Genomic DNA, 21,658 nt, shown 5'->3' with positions numbered 1-21,658 from the left:
AAATCCTTGAAAGCTATTAATGCAAATTGGACTGCTAACATCTCCTTCAAGTCGATATGTAGATGTTGAAGTCTGGCAGGCCACGTGTCTTGTACCCACTTTCCATTTAGATGAGCTCCCAAGCTTTGTCTGAGGCATCTGTCGTTAGAATCTGACTCGCCTCTGGCCGGGTCACAGAGAGTCCCTTGTTTAGGTGACATTCCTGAGCCCACCACAAAAATTCCTTTTGAATGCAAGGTATTATCTGAATGACAGTGTCCATATCTTGGCAGTGCTGTGTCCATACATTTTGAGATACCATTGTAGCTTCCTCATATGCAGTTTGGCATTGGGAAGTACCAGAATACAAGATGCCATGAACCCCAAGGCTTGAAGGACTGTCCTTGCAGTCAGCCTGGACTGATGAGACAATTGATGGAAGTAAAGAGAAAGATTCTTTTGTTTGTCCGGGGTCAAAAAGGCCATCTGGGATGCTGTATTCAGTCTCACACCCAGAAAGCACATGTCCTGAGAGGGTACTAGACTGGACTTTATTTCGTTCACAGAATACCCCAGGCATCTTAGCACTGCTATCACATACTGTAAAAGATGAAGAAGTTCGTCCTTTCCTTGGGCCAGAATCAGGCAATCGTCCAAATAAGGATAGATCTGTAGTCCTCTTAGCCTGAAGAAAGCTATCACTGGAGCCAGAACCTTCGTGAATACTCTGGGCGCAGTAGATAAGCCAAAGGGCAATGCAGAGAACTGATAATGAGAAGTCCCAGCCCGAAAACGCAGATACTTTCTGCAACTGAGCCTGATAGGAACATGAAGGTAAGCCTCCTTGAGATCCAGAGTCACCATCCAGTGATCTTTGCCCAGCAGAGGTAAAAGCTGTTGTAACGTCAACATTTTGAACTTGGGAATGTCCAGATATGTGTTGAGGATAGATAAATCCAAGATTGGTCTCCACGTGTTCCCTTTTTGGTACTAGGAACAGGCGAGAATAAAATCCTAGGCCCACGCCTGGCAGAGGGACCGTTGTATGGCCCCTATTTGAAGTAGCAGAGAAATTTGTTTGTGAGCCTCTAGTCTTTGCTGAGGAGGAACGTCCGGCATGCCTTTGAAAGGAGGCAAGGTATGGAAGTAAAACTTGTAACCTCGGTGTATGATATCCAATACCCATTTGTCTTGGGTAATCAAATTCCAATTTTCCTTGAAGAGTGCCAACCTTCCTCCCAAAGGAGCTGCCAGGCAAGAAGGGTCTGGCAGCTGAAAAGGTAGGTCATTGGGCCTGTTTACGAAAGGACTGGCCCCTGCCCTCACCCGAAGATTGTGCAGGAGAACTCCCTGTTCTAGGTCTGAAAGAACTCTGAGCTCTGCCCCTACCACGTCTAGATCTACCCCTAGACTGAGAATCATAAGAAGGATACGTCCACCCCTTAGCAGGCCAATTCCTACTAAACTTTGGAGGCTGCACTTGCAAAAAATCTTTAACAGCCTGCATGGACTTAGCCTTGTCTTCCATTTTCTTCAAGACTGACTCCACAGGTGAACCAAACAACACATCAGACTGTAAAGGAGCATCCAAAATCCTTGTCTTAACATGGTCAGATAAAGTCTGATCCCTCAGCCATGCGTGCCTGCGAAGAACTGAACCAGTGGCAGCCACTCTAGACGAGGCCTGTACAGCATCAAAACCACATTGTAAAGAATGCTTACCCACCTGCTCTGAAACATGCACCAAATCTTGTAATTTTACACTCAATGCCTTCCGCCAGAGCATCCACCTTAGACTTCAATTGAGAAAGAAGATAGTTTTGATATTTCAACATATGAAACTGGCAATTCAAAGCCCTCATAGCTAGGGTAGAAGATGTACAGACTTTCTTTCCCCATCTATCCAAAGCTCTGGCCTCTTTATCTGGAGGAACCGGATTTTTTACAACAGAGGCCTTGACACCCTTAGGTCCCTGACTAACAGTTTCTGGGTCCGCCCTAGGACACTTATAAAGATATTTATGAGCCTCAGGCACCCTGTAATACCTATCCGGTTTAACAGGAGCAGGAGGCAGAGAATCAGGATTAAGTGAAGCCTCTGCAAACACATCTTCCACAACATCCAGAACAGGAGGTAGAGTCAAGGGCCTATGCTGGGGCAAAAGCAAAAATTCCCTAAGCCTTTTCCTGGAATCAGAGAAGTCCTGACCTTCCCACTTAAAATGTTCCCTCATGGAATGAAGAGTCTCTGAAAAAGAAAAATCCTCTGGAGGAGAAGCAGAAGGAGTCGAATCATCTGCATCAGAATCAGAATAAGGAGAGTACTGCTGCAAGTCTTCAGCCGAAGACTCAGAAACATCCGAAGCCTGCTCAAAACTCCCCAACTCTGGCTCCACCCTAGGCCTCTTATCAGGAGGGGGCAAAGAACCTCTAATCAGAGTAATCAAATCTTCTGCCATTTTAAGCATGTGCTTCTTGGGCACAGACCCTGCTGCACTAGGAGAGACCCCAACAGAAGCTAAACCTGGCCTGCCTCTGGGAGAAGCCTTGGAAACAGAAGGAGAGGGCCTAACCACCCTAGGAAGGGAGGGGAGTACAGTAACCTGGGAAGCCCCTTCAGCCTGACCTGCCTCCTGAGAGGCCACATCCTGCAATATCAAAGTCTCCCCCTGGGACTCCAGAGAAGCCTCCGCCGAACCACCGGTTCCACTGACGCCTTAAGAACCGACGTCCGGAACGGACGACTCTTCTTGCCTGGGTTTAACCGCTTTGTCTTTGCGCTTCTTGAAGCGGGCGCCGAGAATCCGACGGCAACTTATAATTGCACCGCATCCCAAAGACCAGCCTAGCACAATCTAACCTTCGCTAATAGTGCGCTTATTGAATCTAGCACAAAAGCGACACCCAACAACGCCGTGCTCAGGCCCCAAACAAGGAATACACAAAGAATGATAATCCCTATGCGGTATCTGTTTCCCACAAGAAATACAGTTATTCACTTTTTCTGACATCCGTAAAACACTGAGGCAAGAAAAAAACAAAATATTCCCCAACGGGGTACTTAGCCAACTTTGATTCGGTCTGAAACTCCGAACTCGAAAAATTTCAGAACGCCGAACGGCACTTGCAACGCTGCTTCTGCATCGGACCATGCGGCAAAAAAGACTGAGGATATGACGTCGGTCATGCGCTTTTGTACCCTGACGTTCTGATGTCAGTTCTAAGCGCCTTGACCGACGTCAGCCTTATACTTTGGTATTCGGGCCGACCGAGGACAGCGGACTACCCATATGTAAGGACTGCAGCAATGTGAGATGAAGAACATCTGTAGATCCGCTGATGCTGCTGGTTCAAAAGGAGGAAGTGTTAGTTTCTCCAACACAAAGTTGAGATCCCAAGCGGGTAGAGGGGGTTTTCTTGGAGGTTTAATATTTTTGATCCCTCTCAGAAATTGCCTGAGGAGAGGGTGTGAGAAGATAGGTGGATCCACATTGTATTCTGCTGAAATTGCTGAGGCATGAATCTTAATGGAAGAATAGGACAGGCCATTGTGGAACAATTCTGCTAAGTATTCCAGAATATGTGTCATGCTTGCCACTGTCACATCTGAGCCTTTTGATGTGTTCCAAATGAGAAATCTTTTCCATTTAGCTGAGTATGTCTTCCTTGTGGAAGGCCGGCGAGCTTCCAAGAAGAAATGTCCTTCACTCTCTGTGATGAAACATTTTGTTTGGGATTTAAGGAATTTTCCAGGCAGTTAGCTGCAATGTTTTCAAGTTGGGATGCATGATCTTGAAATTGTTCTGCGTCAGAAGAAGAGGCCATAGGGGGAGAGGCCATGGTTTTGCCTGTGACATGCTTCTCAATAATGGATACCAGTGTTGCCTTGGCCAGTCTGGAGCTATCAGAATCACTCTTGGCTGCTCCTCCCTGATCTTCAGTAGAACCTTGTACATTAATGGGAGAGGTGGGAAGGCATATACTTTTAGAGCTTTCCAGCTGAAAGAGAGAGTCCACCCTCCAAGCTTGTGGGTGGTATGTCCTTGAGCAGAATGTCTTCAGTTGATGGTTGAGGGGGGAGGCGAACAGATCTATCTCCGGCATTCCCCATGCTTTTGCTATGAGTTGGAAGATGTCTGGGTGCAGCATCCATTCGTGTGCATCCATGGTAGTTCTGCTTAAGCTGTCTGCCAGTGTATTCTCTTTTCCTGGCACGAACTGGGACTGTAGTTGGATATTGAGGTTCAGGCATAGTTCCCATAGATTCATAGCCAGCCGGCAGAGAGGGTGGGAGTGTGTGTGCCTCCCTGCTTGTTTATGTACCACATGACCGTGGTGTTGTCTGTCCTTATTAACAGGTGGCCTTGATGGAGGAAGGATTTGAAAGCCTCGATTGCATGCATCACTGCCAGCATTTCCTTTTGGTTTATGTGCATGCGTAGCTGACCTTGAGACCATAGGCCTTGGATACATTTGCCCTCCATGTGTGCTCCCCATCCTCGGTCTGAAGCGTCCGTGGTGATGGTTTGTTTTGTTTTTGGTTTGTTGAAAGGCAACCCTCTGTTGGATTGGCAGGCCTGAGCCCACCACAGAAATTCCTTTTGAAGGCAAGGAATGATTGGTATCAAAGTTTCTAAACTGTGACTGTGTTGAGACCATACACTCCTTAGGTACCATTGTAATTTTCTCATATGCAGCCTGGCCTGTGGTATCAGAATTATGCAGGATGCCATGTAACCCAGGGCCTGCAGGATTTTCTTTGCAGTAAGCTGAGTTTGTCTTGTCAGAATCATGAAGTAATCTGGAAGTTGTTTTTGTTTTTCTTCTGTGAGAAAGGCCATTTGGGTGGTTGTGTCCAGATCTGCACCCAAAAAGGTTATTCTTTGGGATGGCACAAGTCTTGACTTTTGGATGTTGACTGTGTATCCCAAGGCCTGCAGCAGGTGTATAGCATAGGCCAAGTCCTTTATCAAATTTCCCTTTTTGTCCGCTTGTATAAGGCAGTCGTCCAGATATGGGTAGATCTGAATCCCCTGAAGTCTGCAGTGTGCAATTACTGGTGCCAGGCGTTTCGTGAATACTCTGGGCGCAGTAGATAAGCGAAAGGGCAATGCTGAGAATTGATAATGCTCTGATCCTGCAAGAAATCTGAGGTGTCTTCTGCAACTTGGTCGAATAGGGACGTGCAGGTATGCCTCCTTGAGATCTAGAGTCACCAGCCAAGACTCCTTGCCCAACATGGAAAGAAGTTGCTGTAGGGTCAGCATCTTGAATTTTGGCACAATGAGGTAAGTATTCAGTGCGGACAGGTCGAGAATAGGCCTCCATTGTTTTTCTTTTCTTGGTACAAGGAATAGTCTGGAGTAAAATCCTTGGCCTTGTTCTGAAAGTGGTACCTTTTCTATAGCTTTCATGTGAAGCAAGTTGTTGATCTGCCTTAAAGCCTCTGCCCTCTGATTTGGTGGTAGGTTTGGCATTCCGTTTCTTTTTGGCAAAGTGTGGAAGTGGAACCTGTATCCTTTGTCTATTATTTGCAGTGTCCATGTGTCCCTTGTAATATAATGCCAGTTTTTTGAGAATAAAGCCAGCTTTCCACCCAAGGGTGCTTCCAGTTGATCCCTGGTAGGCGGAATCAGAGTAAAGTCATTGAGCCTGTCCTGGTGTAGTAGTTGTTGTTGCTGCTGTTGCACTACTCCTCTGGTTGGCAGGCTGCCACTGACGGCCTCTGTAGGAGCCCTTCGATTGGCCTCTGCCTCTAGGGCGTCTGTTCTTGCCTCTCTGGGCTCTGTCCGAGTCTGGAAAGGACCAATTCTTAGTAGGCCAGTTTCTGCTGAATCTCGGTGGTTGTACTTGCAGGGAATCCTTAACTGTTTGCACAGATTTTGCTTTTTCTTCAAACTTTTTTAAGACCTCCTGAGCAGAGGAGCCAAATAAATTTGTTTCTCCATTGGAGCATCCAGGAGTTTAGCTTTAACATGGTCTGGCAAAGATTGTTCCTTCAGCCAGGCATGCCTACGAATGACTGCCCCAGTCATAGCTGACCTAAATGAAGCCTCCAATGCATCATAGCCACATTTTAAGAAGTGATTACTAACCTGCTGTGAGTTGTGTACCAAATCCTGAAGGGATTTACGGTCAAGGGGTTCAGGAGAACAAAGTTTCTTATTCAGTTCATCTAACAAATACTCTTGGTATGTATCATATGAAATTGACAATTCAATGCCCTGACAGAAAGAGTTGCAGAAGTATATACCTTCTTTCCCCATCTCTCTAAAGCTCTAGACTCTCTTTCAGAGGGTAGAGGATTTTTGACAGTGGCGGCTGCAACCCCTTTAGGGCCCTGAGAAATAGTTTCTGGGTCTGCAGAATGGGCTTTATACAGATGGAAATGAGAATCCGGGACCCTGTAGTATCTATCAGGTTTGGCAGGGGCCGGAGGGAGAGTATCAGGGGCTGTACTGACATCATTGTACACATCATCAATTACATTCAAAACAGGAGGTATAGCTAAGGGCCTATGTTGAGGCAAATGTAAAAAGGTCCTTAATCTTTTTCTAGAATCAGAGAATTCCTGACCTTGCCATTGAAAATGCTCTCTCATGGAGTGTAGAATCTCACCAAAGGAAAACTCTTCAGGAGGGGAGGCCGAAGGGATAGATTCTTCAGCATCAGAATCCTCATAGGGCGAATAAGCCTCCTCCTGGTGGTCTGACAACTCAGATCCATCCGTGGACTCTGTCAGAGGGGTCCGTCCTGGGCCTTTTGTCTGGTGGAGGGTGAGAGGCCCTGTCTGGGTGAGGTTGTGAACCTCTAATTAAAGAAATAAGGTCCTCTGCAAGGCTGAGGATCTGACAACTAGAGGAAGGCCTCTGGGAGGTAGTCTTGGGAAGCAAAGCTTTAGAAAGTTTAGCAGCTTTAGCCCTAGAAAAGGCCTTAATGGACATGGAAGCAGGGGGCCTAGCTGCCCCACGTGCAGGAGTAGAAATGTCCAAAGGTATGGTGTCGGACATTTCCTGGACACTGGTTTCGGTAGGTAGCTCGGTAGCCGACTCAGCCGGGCCTCCGGCCACGGTGGTCGGTTGAATGGATTCGAAGAAGGAATCTCGAGGACTCGGTTTCGCCGAAACCGAGACACTCATGTAGGCCTTACCGTGGTTTCAGCCGAAACCGGGTCATGATGTCGGTCCTTGTCCTTCCGCTTTTTCACCAAATGCTAAGTCGGAGTCTCCAACGGCATTTTATATGCAAAATTGGCCCCAAAATTCCTCTGCAAACTCCGACCGACGTCTAAGAGTTCGTCGGTTGAAGGAAGCACAGGCTGAACAGGCCGATACGTCGTGGTCTGGGCTTAAGCAAGGAAGGCAGTAGGAATGGAAATCCTTATGAGGTATTTGTTTCCCACAAGTTAAACAATAATTTACTTTGTCTGACATCGGCTGAGGCAAGAAAGAGTCCCCAACGGGGTACTTAGCTTTTTCGAAGTCTTCGGTAGCTGAATTCACTGGATCTGACCGACCAGCACTTGCGAACAGCTTCTGCTTCGGGCACCGCGCAGCAAGAAAGACTGAGGAAAATGGCGTCGGCTGATGCTTTTATACCCCAGACGCTCTGACGTCGGGGAAAGTGCGACATCAGCCGAGGCCAGACCCAGACTTTGGAATCCGGCTGACCGAAGGGCTGCCTGAGGCAGGACAACCCATATGTTATGACTGCAGATGCATCCTTGAAGGACATCACTATCATGCAAACTTTTAAATCATTTTTTTGCACAGAGGATCATGCTCCTACACCTCAGACTCCCTGTTAATTTACATAAATTAATTCCAAGATTGCACAGAATTAGGGAGTGGGCATATTCCCTAAACCTGAGAATTGTGCAATCTCGCACACCTGTTGACCACCTGTTTAGCAGACCAAGTGCGGCTAACTTTAGACATAAAGCTGTGCAGAGTCAAAACACAAAGTCAACTGTAAAAACATCCAAACTGACACTTTACTACACATTCGGAGAGAAACAACCTTGGGGAATGCAAGTCCTAAAACTAAAAAAAAAAAAAGACAAAACACAATTTTTTGCAGAGGGTAAGTCCCTTCCCCAGTATCCCCACACCCAATGATAATTTGTATATTAAATCAGAGATTATATAAAATCGGGGAAAGGGCATACTCCCTGACTCCCAGGAATTGTGAGATCTCTCATACCTGTCAACCACCTTCTTAAATCAACCAAATGCAGCCGACGACATCCCCTTCAAAACATCTAAAACCCATAACATTGAATTTCATAAAGCTCTACTCAGTGGTATACCGCCTGTTCAGAGGCGATCTGTGCCTGACGTATAAAGCTATGTCCAACCCGGAATTAATGGACATGCTGCACCTCAGAAAATCCAAATCCCACCGAGCTACGCACTCGAGAGACTTGAACCTCAGCACTGAAGTAAACAGGACATGCTGGAGGGACAGATTCATAACCCAGAGGCTCCCTTCACTCTGCCTAACCTGGACTGGGATTTTATTCCAGAGTCCCTCATTGACTCTCTTCAAGAGGAATCTTGATGAGTGGATGGGAGATCGTAGGTTTACCCCAGGTATCACTTCTGTGTCACTGTTAGACAGAGGCACAGTATACTAACCTCGAAAAAGGGCATAGCAAAATAAATTTAAAATGGGTGGCGAAAGCCAAACACATTCTGGCTAGGCTTATAAATGCCCTAGGGCAGATAGCCTAGTATGAACCTATCTAATAGTACAAATCACATGAAAATAACATCCCCTCCACATATAACGACATATAATGACACCACACTACCAAACACACTTTTTACTGTTTCTACAGGGGGGCTTGATACAGTGGGGTTAGGAAATTAACTTTTTCCCCACCGTAGTGCGATCTTGGAGTTCGTATATTTAATTTACAGGTGGGGGGTGGAGCCCCCCACATGGGGGGTGCAGGGCTTGCCCCCCTGCAGAAACATTGTAAAATGTGTGTTTGGTAGTTTGGTGTCATTATATGTGGAGAGGATGTTATTTTCTTGTGATTTGTAGTGTTATTTGACTTGAACTGTATTTGTGATTACATAAATATATGTATACACACACACACATATACACATATATATACATATATATATATAAATATATATATAGTATACATGTATGTCAGACACAATAACATTAACGCAAACACATTTTTCCTCAACTACTGCTCACAAAATGCCTGCTTTTTTTTTCTGCACTCATGGAATAATCAGAAATATGACCTGTTAACTGCAGTTTAATAATTACACATTTCGAAAGCAACACAATTTTTTTTTTTAAAGTCAACAATTATGAAACAAACAGGAAAGACTCCTGGAAAAGGATATTACATCATTTTACCATGATCTTATTGTACTTACCAAAACAGTGAAAGTTTAGTTAAAACTACATTTAACAGAAAAAGAGTCCTGTCATTTTGAACCTGCAACCATGACTTGCCATTAAACTGTGTAATATGTGGGCTGCAGAAGTCAAAGGTACTAAAAGAAAGCTACAGAAAGGGAAAAAAGCACAGAATAAACCTATTTTGTGTAAACCAGATTAATGGAAAATTTTTTTTAAAGCAATCCGTCATTGTAATTGGGCTAGCTGCAAACCAACAATATCATATTTTAGTATTTATTTACTTAATGTAAAAATATAAAGCCTACAATTCTTGAAATGAATGTGCTTACCTATTTCTACATCATCATCAGCTTCAGCTTTAAAAATGTAGACTTTGATAACTTCTGATCCAAAGCCACCATCTTTGGAACAGTCATCCTGGGTAACTTCGGTACTGATCTTTATGGGTGTATTCCCAATGTGATCCAGCTTTTCACCAACATCATCCACTGTAGATAAGACAAGGAGGCTTAACAGTGTGGTTTCACGAGGAAAATAATTTAATTCAGAGGCCCTTAAAGTTTCTTAAAATCATTAATTGCTACACTTACCTGCATCAAAAATTAAATTCGACACAAAGTTACATCAAAACTATTAACAGTGCTGTCAGAATCACAAACAGACTTGGTAAATCAAATACACGAACATTTCATTTTACACATTGGAACTAGCTAATATCTACTGAAAATGGTAAAAACCTTATAAGTAGTGAAGTGAAGCAATTATTTAAGGTTAGAGAATGGGCGACCTGTAGATTGCACCCTGACTGGAGAATAAACGTTCTCCAGCCGGGTGTTAATCTACAGGTAATGCTTGCTGAAAAACGAGTCCGCCACTTCACGGCAACATATCAAGCTGCTGTGGAGCTCGGACAGAAAAAAAAACAATAGTAACCATTATTTTACACTCGATAAGCAGCACTTTTGCTGCTTAGCAAGTGTTAAATAATAAAGGGGAAAAAAGCATATGTGTGTGTGTGTGTGAGTGTGTGAGTGTGTGTGAGAGGGCGAGATCAATCAAGCTATTATTTTACACTTGCTATGCATCGCTTTTGCTTTTTAGCCAGTGTAAAAAAAAAAAAAATGAAACAGAAAATAAAGCTTGTGTGTGTGTTTATATTTCTGTTTACATGTATGAGTGAATGTGTGCATAAAAGCAGAACAGACTGTGTGTGTGTTTCTTGAGAGAGAGAGAGACGGGGGGGGGGTAAGAGACAGAGAAAGCGATCCCGGGCAGCAGAAGCAAAGATGTTTGCAAACCGCTCGACCTCTTAGCTCAAGATACCTGGATAAGCCTAAAATAAATGGGGGACAAAGGCTCAAAATAGGGACTTATTTTAAATGTTGCTGTTACTAATCATACAAAGTTCCTTGGATATTAAGATTTGTGTTAGCATGCATTTTCTGAAGCAGAGGTGTGTGTGTGTGTGTGTGAGAAACAGAGAAAGTGAGTGAGATCACCCACTGGGGAAGCAGCTGTAAAGAGGTTTGCATACCTCTGGACCTTTCAGCTGAAGAAATCTGGGATAAAGCCTAAAATAAATGGTGAACAAAGGCTCAAAAACAGGAACAGATTTTAATTATTACTCTTATAAACTACGAACTTGCTTAAATAAAAAGAATTTGTTAGCATGAATTTCCTGACGGATATAGAAGTCTGAAACTCAGATGTATATCATTATTTAGTAACTTCAATCTCCAAAGGCTGGCAACAAAAAAGAAGTTATGTATTCACCATAATGTTCCATGTGTGTTGTCCATCTTTGCCTTCATTCTTACTAGGTTGGGTTCTGATCAGATCCTCGGATCCGTCTCAGCCTTTATTTTCAAGCTCGAAGTCCTGGACCAGCTAATGGCTAATCCCTATCCCAGCATGAACTACAACCATCTCCAGATCTTGTTTGCCCTAATGATAAGGTTATTAGTATTCCAGTGAAGAATCTAGAGGCTGATGAAGGACAGAGGTCAAGGTAATTCAATTCGTATAGACCTGATCTTCTAGGAGTAAAAGAAAGGAAGGAGGGTGGGATGTAAGAATGAAGGCGAAGATGGACAACACACATCAACCGTTATGGTGAGTACATATAACTTCTTTATGTGATGTTGTCCTGTCTTGCCTTCATTCTTACTAGGTTGGGACAGAGTCTCTAACACATTAAAGTTTGGGTGGTTCATGGGAGAATATTCCTCAGAAAGTACAGTTGTGTACACTTACCATAAATGCAGATGTTCGAGTATATTCACAATTGCAGTCATCACATTTGGGTTATCTGCTTGCAGTAGCCCTCAGTCGGTCTGATTATCCAAGTCTTGGGTCCTGCATCGGTTTCTGTCTAATCTTCCATGACGTTAGGTAGTCAGGGGTATAAAGCATGCAGCCAACGCCATTACATCAGTTTTTCTTGCCCCAGATGTCAGGTGCCCCCCCAATGGGAAGCAACTAAATATATATAAACAAGGTTATACCTCCAACAAAAAAGCAAATGCACCAAAAAGCTTTTAAGCACAGTAAAAAAATGAATAGAGGTATAGCCAAAAGAAGTCAGGGGGCTGGAGGGAGGGTAACCAGGACTGCAACAGTGAATACACTCGAACATCTACATTTATGGTAATGTACACAACTGTACTATGTTCTGCGTGTTTCACTGTTGCAGTCATCACATTTGGGTAGATTCCTAAAGATGAGAGAATCTACCCAAACATTAACACTAGCTATAAGGCCCTGCAAGACTGCAGTGGCCAAACCAGCTCTGGATTTAGAGAAAATTGGCAAATGGTAATGCTTGGTGAAAGTATGCACAGAACTCCATGTAGCAGCTTCTAGGATGTCCCTGGTAGGGACACCTCTGAGAAAGGCTGTAGAGGTAGATGCAGCCCTGGTTGAATGAGGTCTTATCCCCTTGTGGGATAGGTTTTCCATGGTGCTTATAGCAGTAATGAATGCAATGGCCTATACATTTAGAAATGGTTTGCTTTGAAATGGCCTTCCCCCTCTGTCCCTGCAGCAAATGCTACCAGCAGCTGTTCAGATTTCCTGAGAGGTTTAGTCCTGTCCAAGTAAATTCTAAGTTGCCTGTGCACATCTAAGGAGTGCAATATCCGTTCCCCTTTGTTCTGTGGATTAGAAAAGAAGGTTGGCAAATGAATGGACTGATTAAAAGCCACACTGGATACTACCTTGGGCATGAAGGAGGGACTGGTCCTGAGGGACACCCTGTCTGCATGAAAGATGATGAAAGGCTCCACTGCCATAAGGGCCTGTAATTCAGACACCCTTCTAGCTGAAGTGATAGCTAAAAGGAAAGCTGTTTTCCAAGAAAGGAATTTCAGCTTTGCATTTGCAGCTGGCTAAGTTAAGGTCCCAGGCTGGAGTAGGGGCTGTCCTGGGCGGTCTTAAGTTTTTGGCCCCTCTGAGGAACTGCTTGAGCAGAGGATGAGAGAAGAGGGGTGGTTCTGTGTTGTAATGAGCTGAAGTGGCTGAGTAATAAATTTTGATGGAGGAAAAGGAAGGGCTCTTGTGAAGCATCTCAGTTAAGTATTGAAGAATCTGAGGTACACTGGGCACTGTTGTGCCCATCCCGAGTTTGGTTCCAGGAACAGAATCTTTTCCATTTTTCAGCATAACATTTTCTAGTACTAGGCCTCCTTGCCTCCAGAATGACATCCACCACTTGCTTACTGAGGGAAGGTAAATGAGAGGTCATGTAATTAGCCAGGCTGCCAGGTTCAGGGTTTGAAGCTGAGGGTGCAGAATCTGGCCCTTCTGCTGGGACAGCAGGGTAGAGGTCTGAGGCAGATGCCATGGTGCCAACAGTGACACACTGCGTAAGAGGGGGTACAAATGTTGGTGTGGCCAGTCTGGTGCAATCAGTATTGTCCTTGGTTTGTCCTGTTTGATCTTTAGTAGTATCTTGGAGAGGAGAGGCAGAGGAGGAAAGGCATAAAACTGATAGATTTTTCCAGGTGAAGGACAGGGCATCCACTTTCCAAGCTTGTTTGTGGGGGAGACCTTGTGCAGCATTTGTCCAAATGGTAGTTCTGGGGGGAGGCAAACAGGTCTATCTCTGGGCTCCCCCATTTGTTTATCAACATGTTGAATGTCTTTGGTCCCAGCTTCCACTTGTGTGGGTCCATGAGATTTCTGCTTAGATCGTCTGCCAGTGTATTTAGCTTTCCTGGCAGGAATTGAGCCTGTAGGTGCACTTGGTAGCTCAATGATGTGTTCCACAGAGCCATAGCTAGTCTGCAGAGAGGGTATGAGTGGGTTCCCCCCTGCTTATGTACCACATAACAGTGCTGTTGTCCGTCTTTACCATTAATTGTCCTGGAAGAATGTGGTCCTTGAAGGTTGTCAGAGCATTCTGTACAGCTAACATTTCTTTTTGATTGATATGCAAGTGCAATTGACTTGGGCTCCATTTGCCCTGAATGCACTTCCCTGCCAAGTGAGCCCTCCCACGCATAGTCTGATGCGTCTGTTGTTAGGGTTTGGGTGGCTGGGGGTAGAGTGAAAGGCAGTCCCTTGTTTTGGTGGCAGGCCTCTGCCCACCAAAGGAACTCTAACTGTAGGCAAGGTATGACAGTAATCATTGCTTCTAGATCCTGAGAATGTTGACTCCATAGGCTTTTTAGATACCTTTGTAGTTTCCTCATATGCAGTCTTGCATATGGAATTAGGAGAATGCAGGAGGCCATGAACCCCAAGGCTTGCGGTATTTGTCTTGCAGATATAGCAGGGTCTTTGTGGCCATTAGTTTGAAGTAAGCTGTCAAATGAACTTGTTTCTCTGGCGTGAGGAAAGCCATCTGGGAAGTTGTGTTCAAGCTTGCTTCCAGGAATACAATTTGTTGGCAGGGTACCAGATGTGATTTCTTTTCGTTTATGGTGTACCCCAGAGAAGTTAGCACTTTTTGTACAAATGCCAGATGATTCAATAGTATGTCCTAGCTTTCTGCTTGAATTATTATGGGTATATTTGAATATTTCTTAGCCTGCAAAATGCAATGACTGGAGCTAGGCACTTTGTGAATACCCTAGGCGCAGTAGATAAGCCAAAATGCAGTGCAGAGAACTGAAAGTGCATGAAGCCTGCTTTGAAGCGTAGGTATCTTCTGCAAGATTCCCTGACTGGGATGTGCAGGTAGGCTTCCTTTAAATCCAGTGTTTCCAACCAGGCATCCTTGCCTAGCATAGGAAGCAACTGGTGAAGAGTTAGCATCTTAAATTTTGGGATCACCAAAAAAGTGTTTAGTATACAGAGATCCAGGATAGGACGCCAGGAGCTGTCTTTTCTGGACACCAGGAAAAGTCTTGAGTAGAAACCTTGCCCCGTTTCCTATTCTGGGACAGTCTGAATAGCCCTTATACTTAAGAGAGAGAGAACTTGCTTTTGAGGCTCTGCCCACTGATTTAGGGGCCGATCTGGCCAACCGTTTGGGGTTGGTAAAGTGTGGAAGTGGAATCTGTATCCTTGGGAAACTTTTAAAACCCATTTGTCCTGGGTAATGAGTTCCCAGTTTTTTGCCTGCAGAGCAATTTTTCCCCCTAAAGGAGCAGTCAGTTGAGAAGGGCTTGGAAGTTTCAAAGTTAAGTCATTGAGACAGTTTACCATAGGGGGAGTCTTACTACTCCCTGCTTTGGAAGTGGGAGCCACAAACACTGCTTAATCCTGTGCGTACCTTGGGGCTGAAGCCTGAGTGTTCTGCTGGTTCTGGGTTTGGACTGAGAAGGCCTGGAAGAGGCAGGAAAGGACCAATTGTTAGAGCACCAATGCCTACTAAATCTTGGAGGCTGTACTTGCAGGGAATCATCAACAGTCTGCATAGATTTAGCTTTTTTCCTCCATCTTTTTAAGTACTACTTCTGCTTTGTTGCCAAACACGCGATCCTGGTTTAAAGGAGCATCCAGCAATTTAGCTTTAACATGATCTGGTAAAGATTGCTCCTTAAGCCAAGAATGCCTTCTAAGTACAGACCCAGTGACAGCAGCCCTGCAAGATGTCTCTAGCGAATCAAAACCACATTGTAGAGTACATTTTCCAACTTGTTCAGCAGAATGCATTAAATCCTGTAAATCTTATTTTCAGCAGAGTCAGGAATCATCATTTTTTGTTTAAGCAATCCAATAATATGCTGCTGATACTTTAACATATGAAACTGGCAGATTAAGGCCCTAATTGCCAAGGTTGCAGAAGTGTATACCTTCTTACCCCATCTGTCTAAGTCTCCAGAATCTCTATCAGAAGGGGTAGGATTTTTTGCAGTAGTAGCCTTAATGCCCTTGGGTCCCTGTGAAATGGTCTTAGGATCCGCAGTAAGATTTTTAAAGAGGAACTTGTGAGCAGGAACCCTGTAATATCTATCTGGTTTTCTGGGAGCAAGAGGTAAGGAGTCAGGGGGAAAGCTAGACTCCGAAAAGGCATCATTAACAATGTCCAGTACAGGGGGGATAGCTAAAAGCCTGTGTTGGGGCAGGAATAAGAAATCCCTAAGCCTCTTTTTAGCATCAGAGTAATCCTGGCTTTCCCAGCAGAAATGCTCTCTAAGAGTATGCAAGGTTTCACCAAAAGAGAAATCCTCTGGAGTGGAAACAGAGGGAATAGAGTCCTCTGCATCAGAATCCTCATAGGTAGATGAGGATAAATCCTGGTCATCAGAGGAAACAGAAAAGTACAGTTTTGTACCTACCATAAATGTAGATGTTCGAGGATCCACATTGCTGCAGTCCTAACTATTGGGTAGTCCGCTGTCCAGTCGGCCCGAATACCAAAGTATACGGCTGACGTCGGTCACGGCGCATTAGACTGACGTCAGTACGTCAGGGTACTAATGCGCATGACCAACGTCATATCCTCAGTCTTTTCTTGCCCCAGATGTCAGAAGACCCTAAAAAGACAAGGCCAAAACCAAAAACTCCAAACATACCTGCACCAAAAATATATACAATATATACAAAAGTACCAGAATATAATCTCACCTACACAACCACCCCTAAAGACAGAGGGAAGGAGGGAGGATTGACTGCAGCAATGTGGATCCTCGAACATCTACATTTATGGTAGGTACAAAACTGTACTATGTTCTTCATTCCACATTGCTGCAGTCCTAACTATTGGGTAGAATCCCAAAGCAGAGGTAAGGGAGGCTGGCAAATCATAAGGAAGCAGGAGCTGATAACATGCCTTGCAAAATAGCTGTGGCAAAACCAGCCCTAGACTTAGAGTAGAGAGGAAGGTAGTAATGCTTAGAGAAAGTATGCACTGAACTCCAAGTAGCTGCCTCCAAAATATCCTTAGTAGCCACCCCCCTTAGAAATGCTGTTGAAGTGGCAGTAGCCCTAGTGGAATGAGGCCTAATCCCAGCTGGAATCTCCTTGCCATGATGGGAATAACAAAATGCAATGCAAAACCCAATCCACCTAGAAATAGTTTGTTTTGACACAGGCTTGCCCTGCGAACTCAAAGCAAAAGAAACAAACAACTGCTGAGACTGCCTAAAATCCTTAGTCCGGCTTAAATAATAACGCAATTGCCTGTGTACATCTAAAGTGTGCAAAATCTTCTCCCCTTTATTTTGGGGATCTGCATAGAAAGTAGGCAAATGAATAGTTTGGTTTAAAGCCACACTAGAAACCACCTTAGGCATAAAGGAAGGATTAGTACGTAATGATACCCTATCCTTATGAAAAATCAAAAAACCCTCACCCCCCATAAGGGCCTCTCACTCAGAAACCCTTCTTGCAGCAGAAATGGCCAACAAAAAAGCAGTCTTCCATGACAAGTATTTCAGTTCAGCAGTAGCGCAGGCTCAAAAGGTTGTAGAGTAAGTTTCTCCAACACAAAATTGAGATCCCAAGCAGGAGTAGGAGCTCTACGTGGGGGTCTTATATTCATTGCCCCTCTAAGAAATTGCTTGAACAAAGGATGTGAAAACAATGGTGGGTCACAATCATAGTGAGCTGAAATTGCTGCAGCATGAATCTTAATGGACGAGAAAGACAAACCTTTGTCCAATAACTCAGTAAGATATTGAAGAGCCACACTCAAATTAGGCTCAGAAATCTCCAAATTCTTTGCTGCAGTCCAAAATAAAAATCTCTTCCATTTTTCTGCGTACACTTTCCTTGTACTAGGTCTTCTGGCTTCCATAATCACATTTAAAACTTGTTGAGGAAGTTGAGACCTGCTGTCTTTCAAAACAGAATATGCCAGGCTGTTAGATGAAGAGAGTGAAGCTTGACATTGAGCAGATGACCGTCCCTCTGAGAGAACAGGTGTGGAATCAAGGGTAAAGGCCATGGAGGCTTCCTTACCAGACTCCTCAGTAATGGGTAGCAGTGCTGCCGAGGCCAATCTGGAGCTATTAAAATCATCCTTGGCTTGTCTTGTCTGACCTTTAGAAGCACCTTTGGGAGAAGAGGCAGAGGTGGAAAAGCATACACATGAAGATTTTTCCAACTGAAAGAAAGAGCATCCACTTTCCAAGCTGTGTGATGAAATCCCTTCGTGCAAAACTTTGGCAGCTGGTGGTTTAGTGGAGAAGCGAACAGATCTATGTCTGGAGTTCCCCATGACACTGTCAATTTTTGAAATACATGAAGATCCAGTTTCCACTCGTGGGGATCCATGATTTGTCTGCTTAACACATCTGCTAAGGAGTTCTGTGCTCCGGCAGAAACCTTGCCTGAAGAGTTAGTTGCAAGCTGAGCGCAGTCTCCCATAAAATCATTGCTTGCCTGCACAATGGGTAAGAATGTGTTCCCCTTGTTTGTTGATGTACCACATGACAGTTGTGTTGTCTGTTAGAATCAACACCTGCCCTGGAAGAAGTAACTCCTTGAAAGCCATTAATGCAAACTGGACTGCTAACATCTCTTTCATGTTGATATGTAGATGCTGTAGTCTGGCAGGCCACTTGTCTTGTATCCACTTTCCATTTAGATGAGCTCCCCAAGCAATGTCTGAGGCATCTGTCGTTAGAATCTGACTTGCCTCTGGCCGGGTCACAGAGAGTCCCTTGTTTAGGTGACATTCCTGAGCCCACCACAAAAATTCCTTTTGAATGCAAGGTATTATTTGAATGACAGTGTCCAAATCCTGGCAGTGCTGTGTCCATAGATTTTGAGATACCATTGTAGCTTCCTCATATGCAGTTTGGCATTGGGAAGCACCAGAATACAAGATGCCATGAACCCTAAGGCTTGAAGGACTGTCCTTGCAGTCAGCCCGGACTGAAGAGATAGTTGATGGAAGTAACTGGAAAGATTCTTTTGTTTGTCCGGGGTTAAAAAGGCCATCTGGGCTGCTGTATTCAGTCTCACACCCAGAAAGCACATGTCTTGAGAGGGTACTAGACTGGACTTTATTTCGTTCACAGAATACCCTAGGCATCTTAGCACTGCTATGACATATTCCAAATGCTGTAGAAGGTCTTCCTTTTCTTGAGCCAGAATCAGACAGTCGTCCAAGTAAGGATAGATTTGAATTCCTTTTAGCCTGAAGTAAGCTATCACTGGAGCCAGAACCTTTGTGAATACTCTGGGCGCAGTAGATAAGCCAAAGGGCAATGCAGAGAACTGATAATGAGAATTTCCAGCTCGAAAACGCAGATACTTCCTGCAACTTAGTCTTATAGGCACATGAAGGTAAGCTTCCTTGAGATCTAAAGTTACCATCCAGTGATCTTTGCCCAGCAGAGGTAAAAGCTGTTGTAACGCCAACATTTTGAACTTGGGAATGTCCAGATAAGTGTTGAGGATAGATAAATCCAAAATTGGTCTCCACGTGTTCCCCTTCTTCGGTACTAGGAACAGGCGAGAATAAAATCCTAGGCCCCTTTCTGGCACAGGAACTGACTGAATGGCCCCTATTTGGAGCAACAGAGAAATTTGCTTGTGAGCCTCTGTTCTTTGTAGAGGAGGAATGTCTGGCATGCCTTTGAAAGGAGGCAAGGTATGGAAATAAAACCTGTAACCGTGGTGAATGATATCCAGAACCCATCTGTCTTGGGTAATTAAATCCCAATTTTCTTTGAAAAGAGACAGCCTTCCTCCCAGAGGTGCTGCCAGGCGAGAATGTACTGGCAGCTGAAAAGGCAGGTCATTGGGTCTGCTTACGAAAGGACTGACCCCTGCCCTCACCAGAAGTCTGAGCAGGTGAACTCCTGTCCTAGGCCTAAAAGAACCTTGAGCTCTGCCCCTACCACGCCAAGACCTACCCCTAGACTGGGAATCATAAGCAGGATAAGTCCACCCCTTAGTAGGCCAATTTCTACTAAACATCGGGGGCTGCACCTGCAAAAATCCTTAACAGTTTGCATAGACTTAGCCTTGTCCTCCATTTTCTTTAAAACTGCTTCCACAGGCGAACCAAACAACACATCAGACTGTAAAGGAGCATCCAAAATCCTTGTCTTAACATGCTCAGCTAAGTTCTGATCTCTCAACCAGGCGTGCCTACGAAGAACAGAACCCGTGGCAGCCACCCTCGAGGAGGCCTGCACAGCATCAAAACCACACTGCAAGGAATGCTTTCCCACTTGTTCAGAAACATGAACTAAATCCTGCAACTCTTTACACTCAATACCTTCAGCCAGAGCATCCACCTTAGACTTCAATTGTGAAAGGAGATAATTCTGATATTTTAACATATGAAACTGACAATTCAACGCCTCATGGCTAAAGTGGAAGAAGTGTACACTTTCTTTCCCCATCTATCCAAAGCCCTTGCCTCTTTATCAGGAGGAACAGGATTTTTAACCACAGAAGCCTTCACACCTTTAGGCCCCTGAGAGACAGTTTCTGGGTCTGCCCTAGGACTCTTAAAAAGATACTTATGGGCTTCAGGCACCCTATAGTACCTATCCGGTTTAACTGGGGCAGGAGGCAAAGAATCAGGATTTAGGGAAGCCTCTGCAAAAACATCTTCTACCACATTCAGAACAGGAGGTATAGCTAAAGGCCTATGCTGGGGTAAAAACAAGAATTCTCTAAGCCTCTTCCTGGAATCAGAGAAATCTTGACCTTCCCATTTAAAATGCTCCCTCATGGAATGCAGAGTCTCTGAAAATGAAAAATCCTCAGGAGGAGAAGCTGAAGGAGTAGAATCATCCACATCAGAATCAGAATAAGGAGGATACTCCTGCAAGTCTTCAGCCGAAGACTCAGAAGCCTCCGAACATTGCTCAAAACTCTCAAACTCAGGTTCCACCATAGGCCTCTTATCAGGAGGGGGCATAGAACCTCTAATCATAGTAATCAAATCCTCTGCCATTTTAAGCATATGTTTCTTAGGCAAAGACCCTGAAGCACTAGGAGAAACTCCCACTGAAGCTGAACTTGGCCTGCCTCTCAAAGAAGCCTTGGAAACAGAAGGGGAGGCTCTAACCACCTTAGGAAGAGAGGGAAGAACAGCCACCTGAGAAGCCCCCTCAGCCTGGCCTACTTCCTGCGAGGATACATCCTGTAACAGTAAAGTCTCTCCCTGAGACTCCAAAGAAACACCTGGCAAAACCTCCGGCTCCACTGAGCCTTCTAAAGATCCGACGTCTGAGACTGTCGGTTCTTCCACTCTAGGCTTTGCTGCTTTGTCCTTGCACTTTTGGCGAAGCGGCCGGAGCATCCGACGGCATTATATAATTACAACGCTTCCCAAAAACAAACCTGGCACAGTCTAACCTTCTCTTAATAGAGCGTTTGTTAAATCTAGCACAAGAGCGGCATCCAACAACGGCGTGCCCAGGCCCGAAACAAGGTATACACAAAGTATGGTAATCCCTATGAGGTATCTGTTTCCCACAAGAAATACAGTTATTCACTTTTTCTGACATCCGGTTAAATACTGAGGCAAGAAAAAACAAAATATTCCAACGGGTACTTAGCCAACTTTGATTCGGTCTGAAACTCTGACTTCAGAAACTTTCAGAACGCCAACCTGCACTCGCAAAATTGCTTCTGCATCGGACCATGCGGCAAAAAAGACTGAGGATATGACGTCGGTCATGCGCATTAGTACCCTGACGTACTGACGTCAGTCTAATGCGCCGTGACCGACGTCAGCCGTATACTTTGGTATTCGGGCCGACTGGACAGCGGACTACCCAATAGTTAGGACTGCAGCAATGTGGAATGAAGAACATCTTCAGAATCCTCATCAGAAGAATCATAAGCAAATTCAGTCCTAGGTCTCTTACAGGGGGAAGCTTAGCGTCCCCTGAGTAAAGTAATAAGGTCTTCAGCCATTCTTATCATTTGTTTT

At 44.6% G+C, this 21,658-nt stretch overlaps 1 protein-coding gene across 3 annotated transcripts in view; it reads right to left on the bottom strand.

Moving 5' to 3' along the window:
- Positions 1 to 21,658, bottom strand: part of ZNF711 (zinc finger protein 711) — a 1,503,904-nt gene that overhangs the window by 559,912 nt on the left and 922,334 nt on the right. For all 3 annotated transcript variants that reach the window (XM_044057135.1, XM_044057133.1, XM_044057134.1), the window contains one exon: positions 9,696 to 9,854. In XM_044057135.1, the coding sequence (XP_043913070.1) occupies positions 9,696 to 9,854 (159 nt within the window). The remainder of the gene's footprint in view (positions 1 to 9,695; positions 9,855 to 21,658) is intronic.

This window comes from Protopterus annectens, chromosome 15.part0 (genome assembly GCF_019279795.1).
Source record: "Protopterus annectens isolate FY-2018-M chromosome 15.part0, PAN1.0, whole genome shotgun sequence".
Taxonomy (NCBI): domain Eukaryota; kingdom Metazoa; phylum Chordata; order Ceratodontiformes; family Protopteridae; genus Protopterus; species Protopterus annectens.
This window is presented reverse-complemented; position numbering and strand designations above follow the sequence as displayed.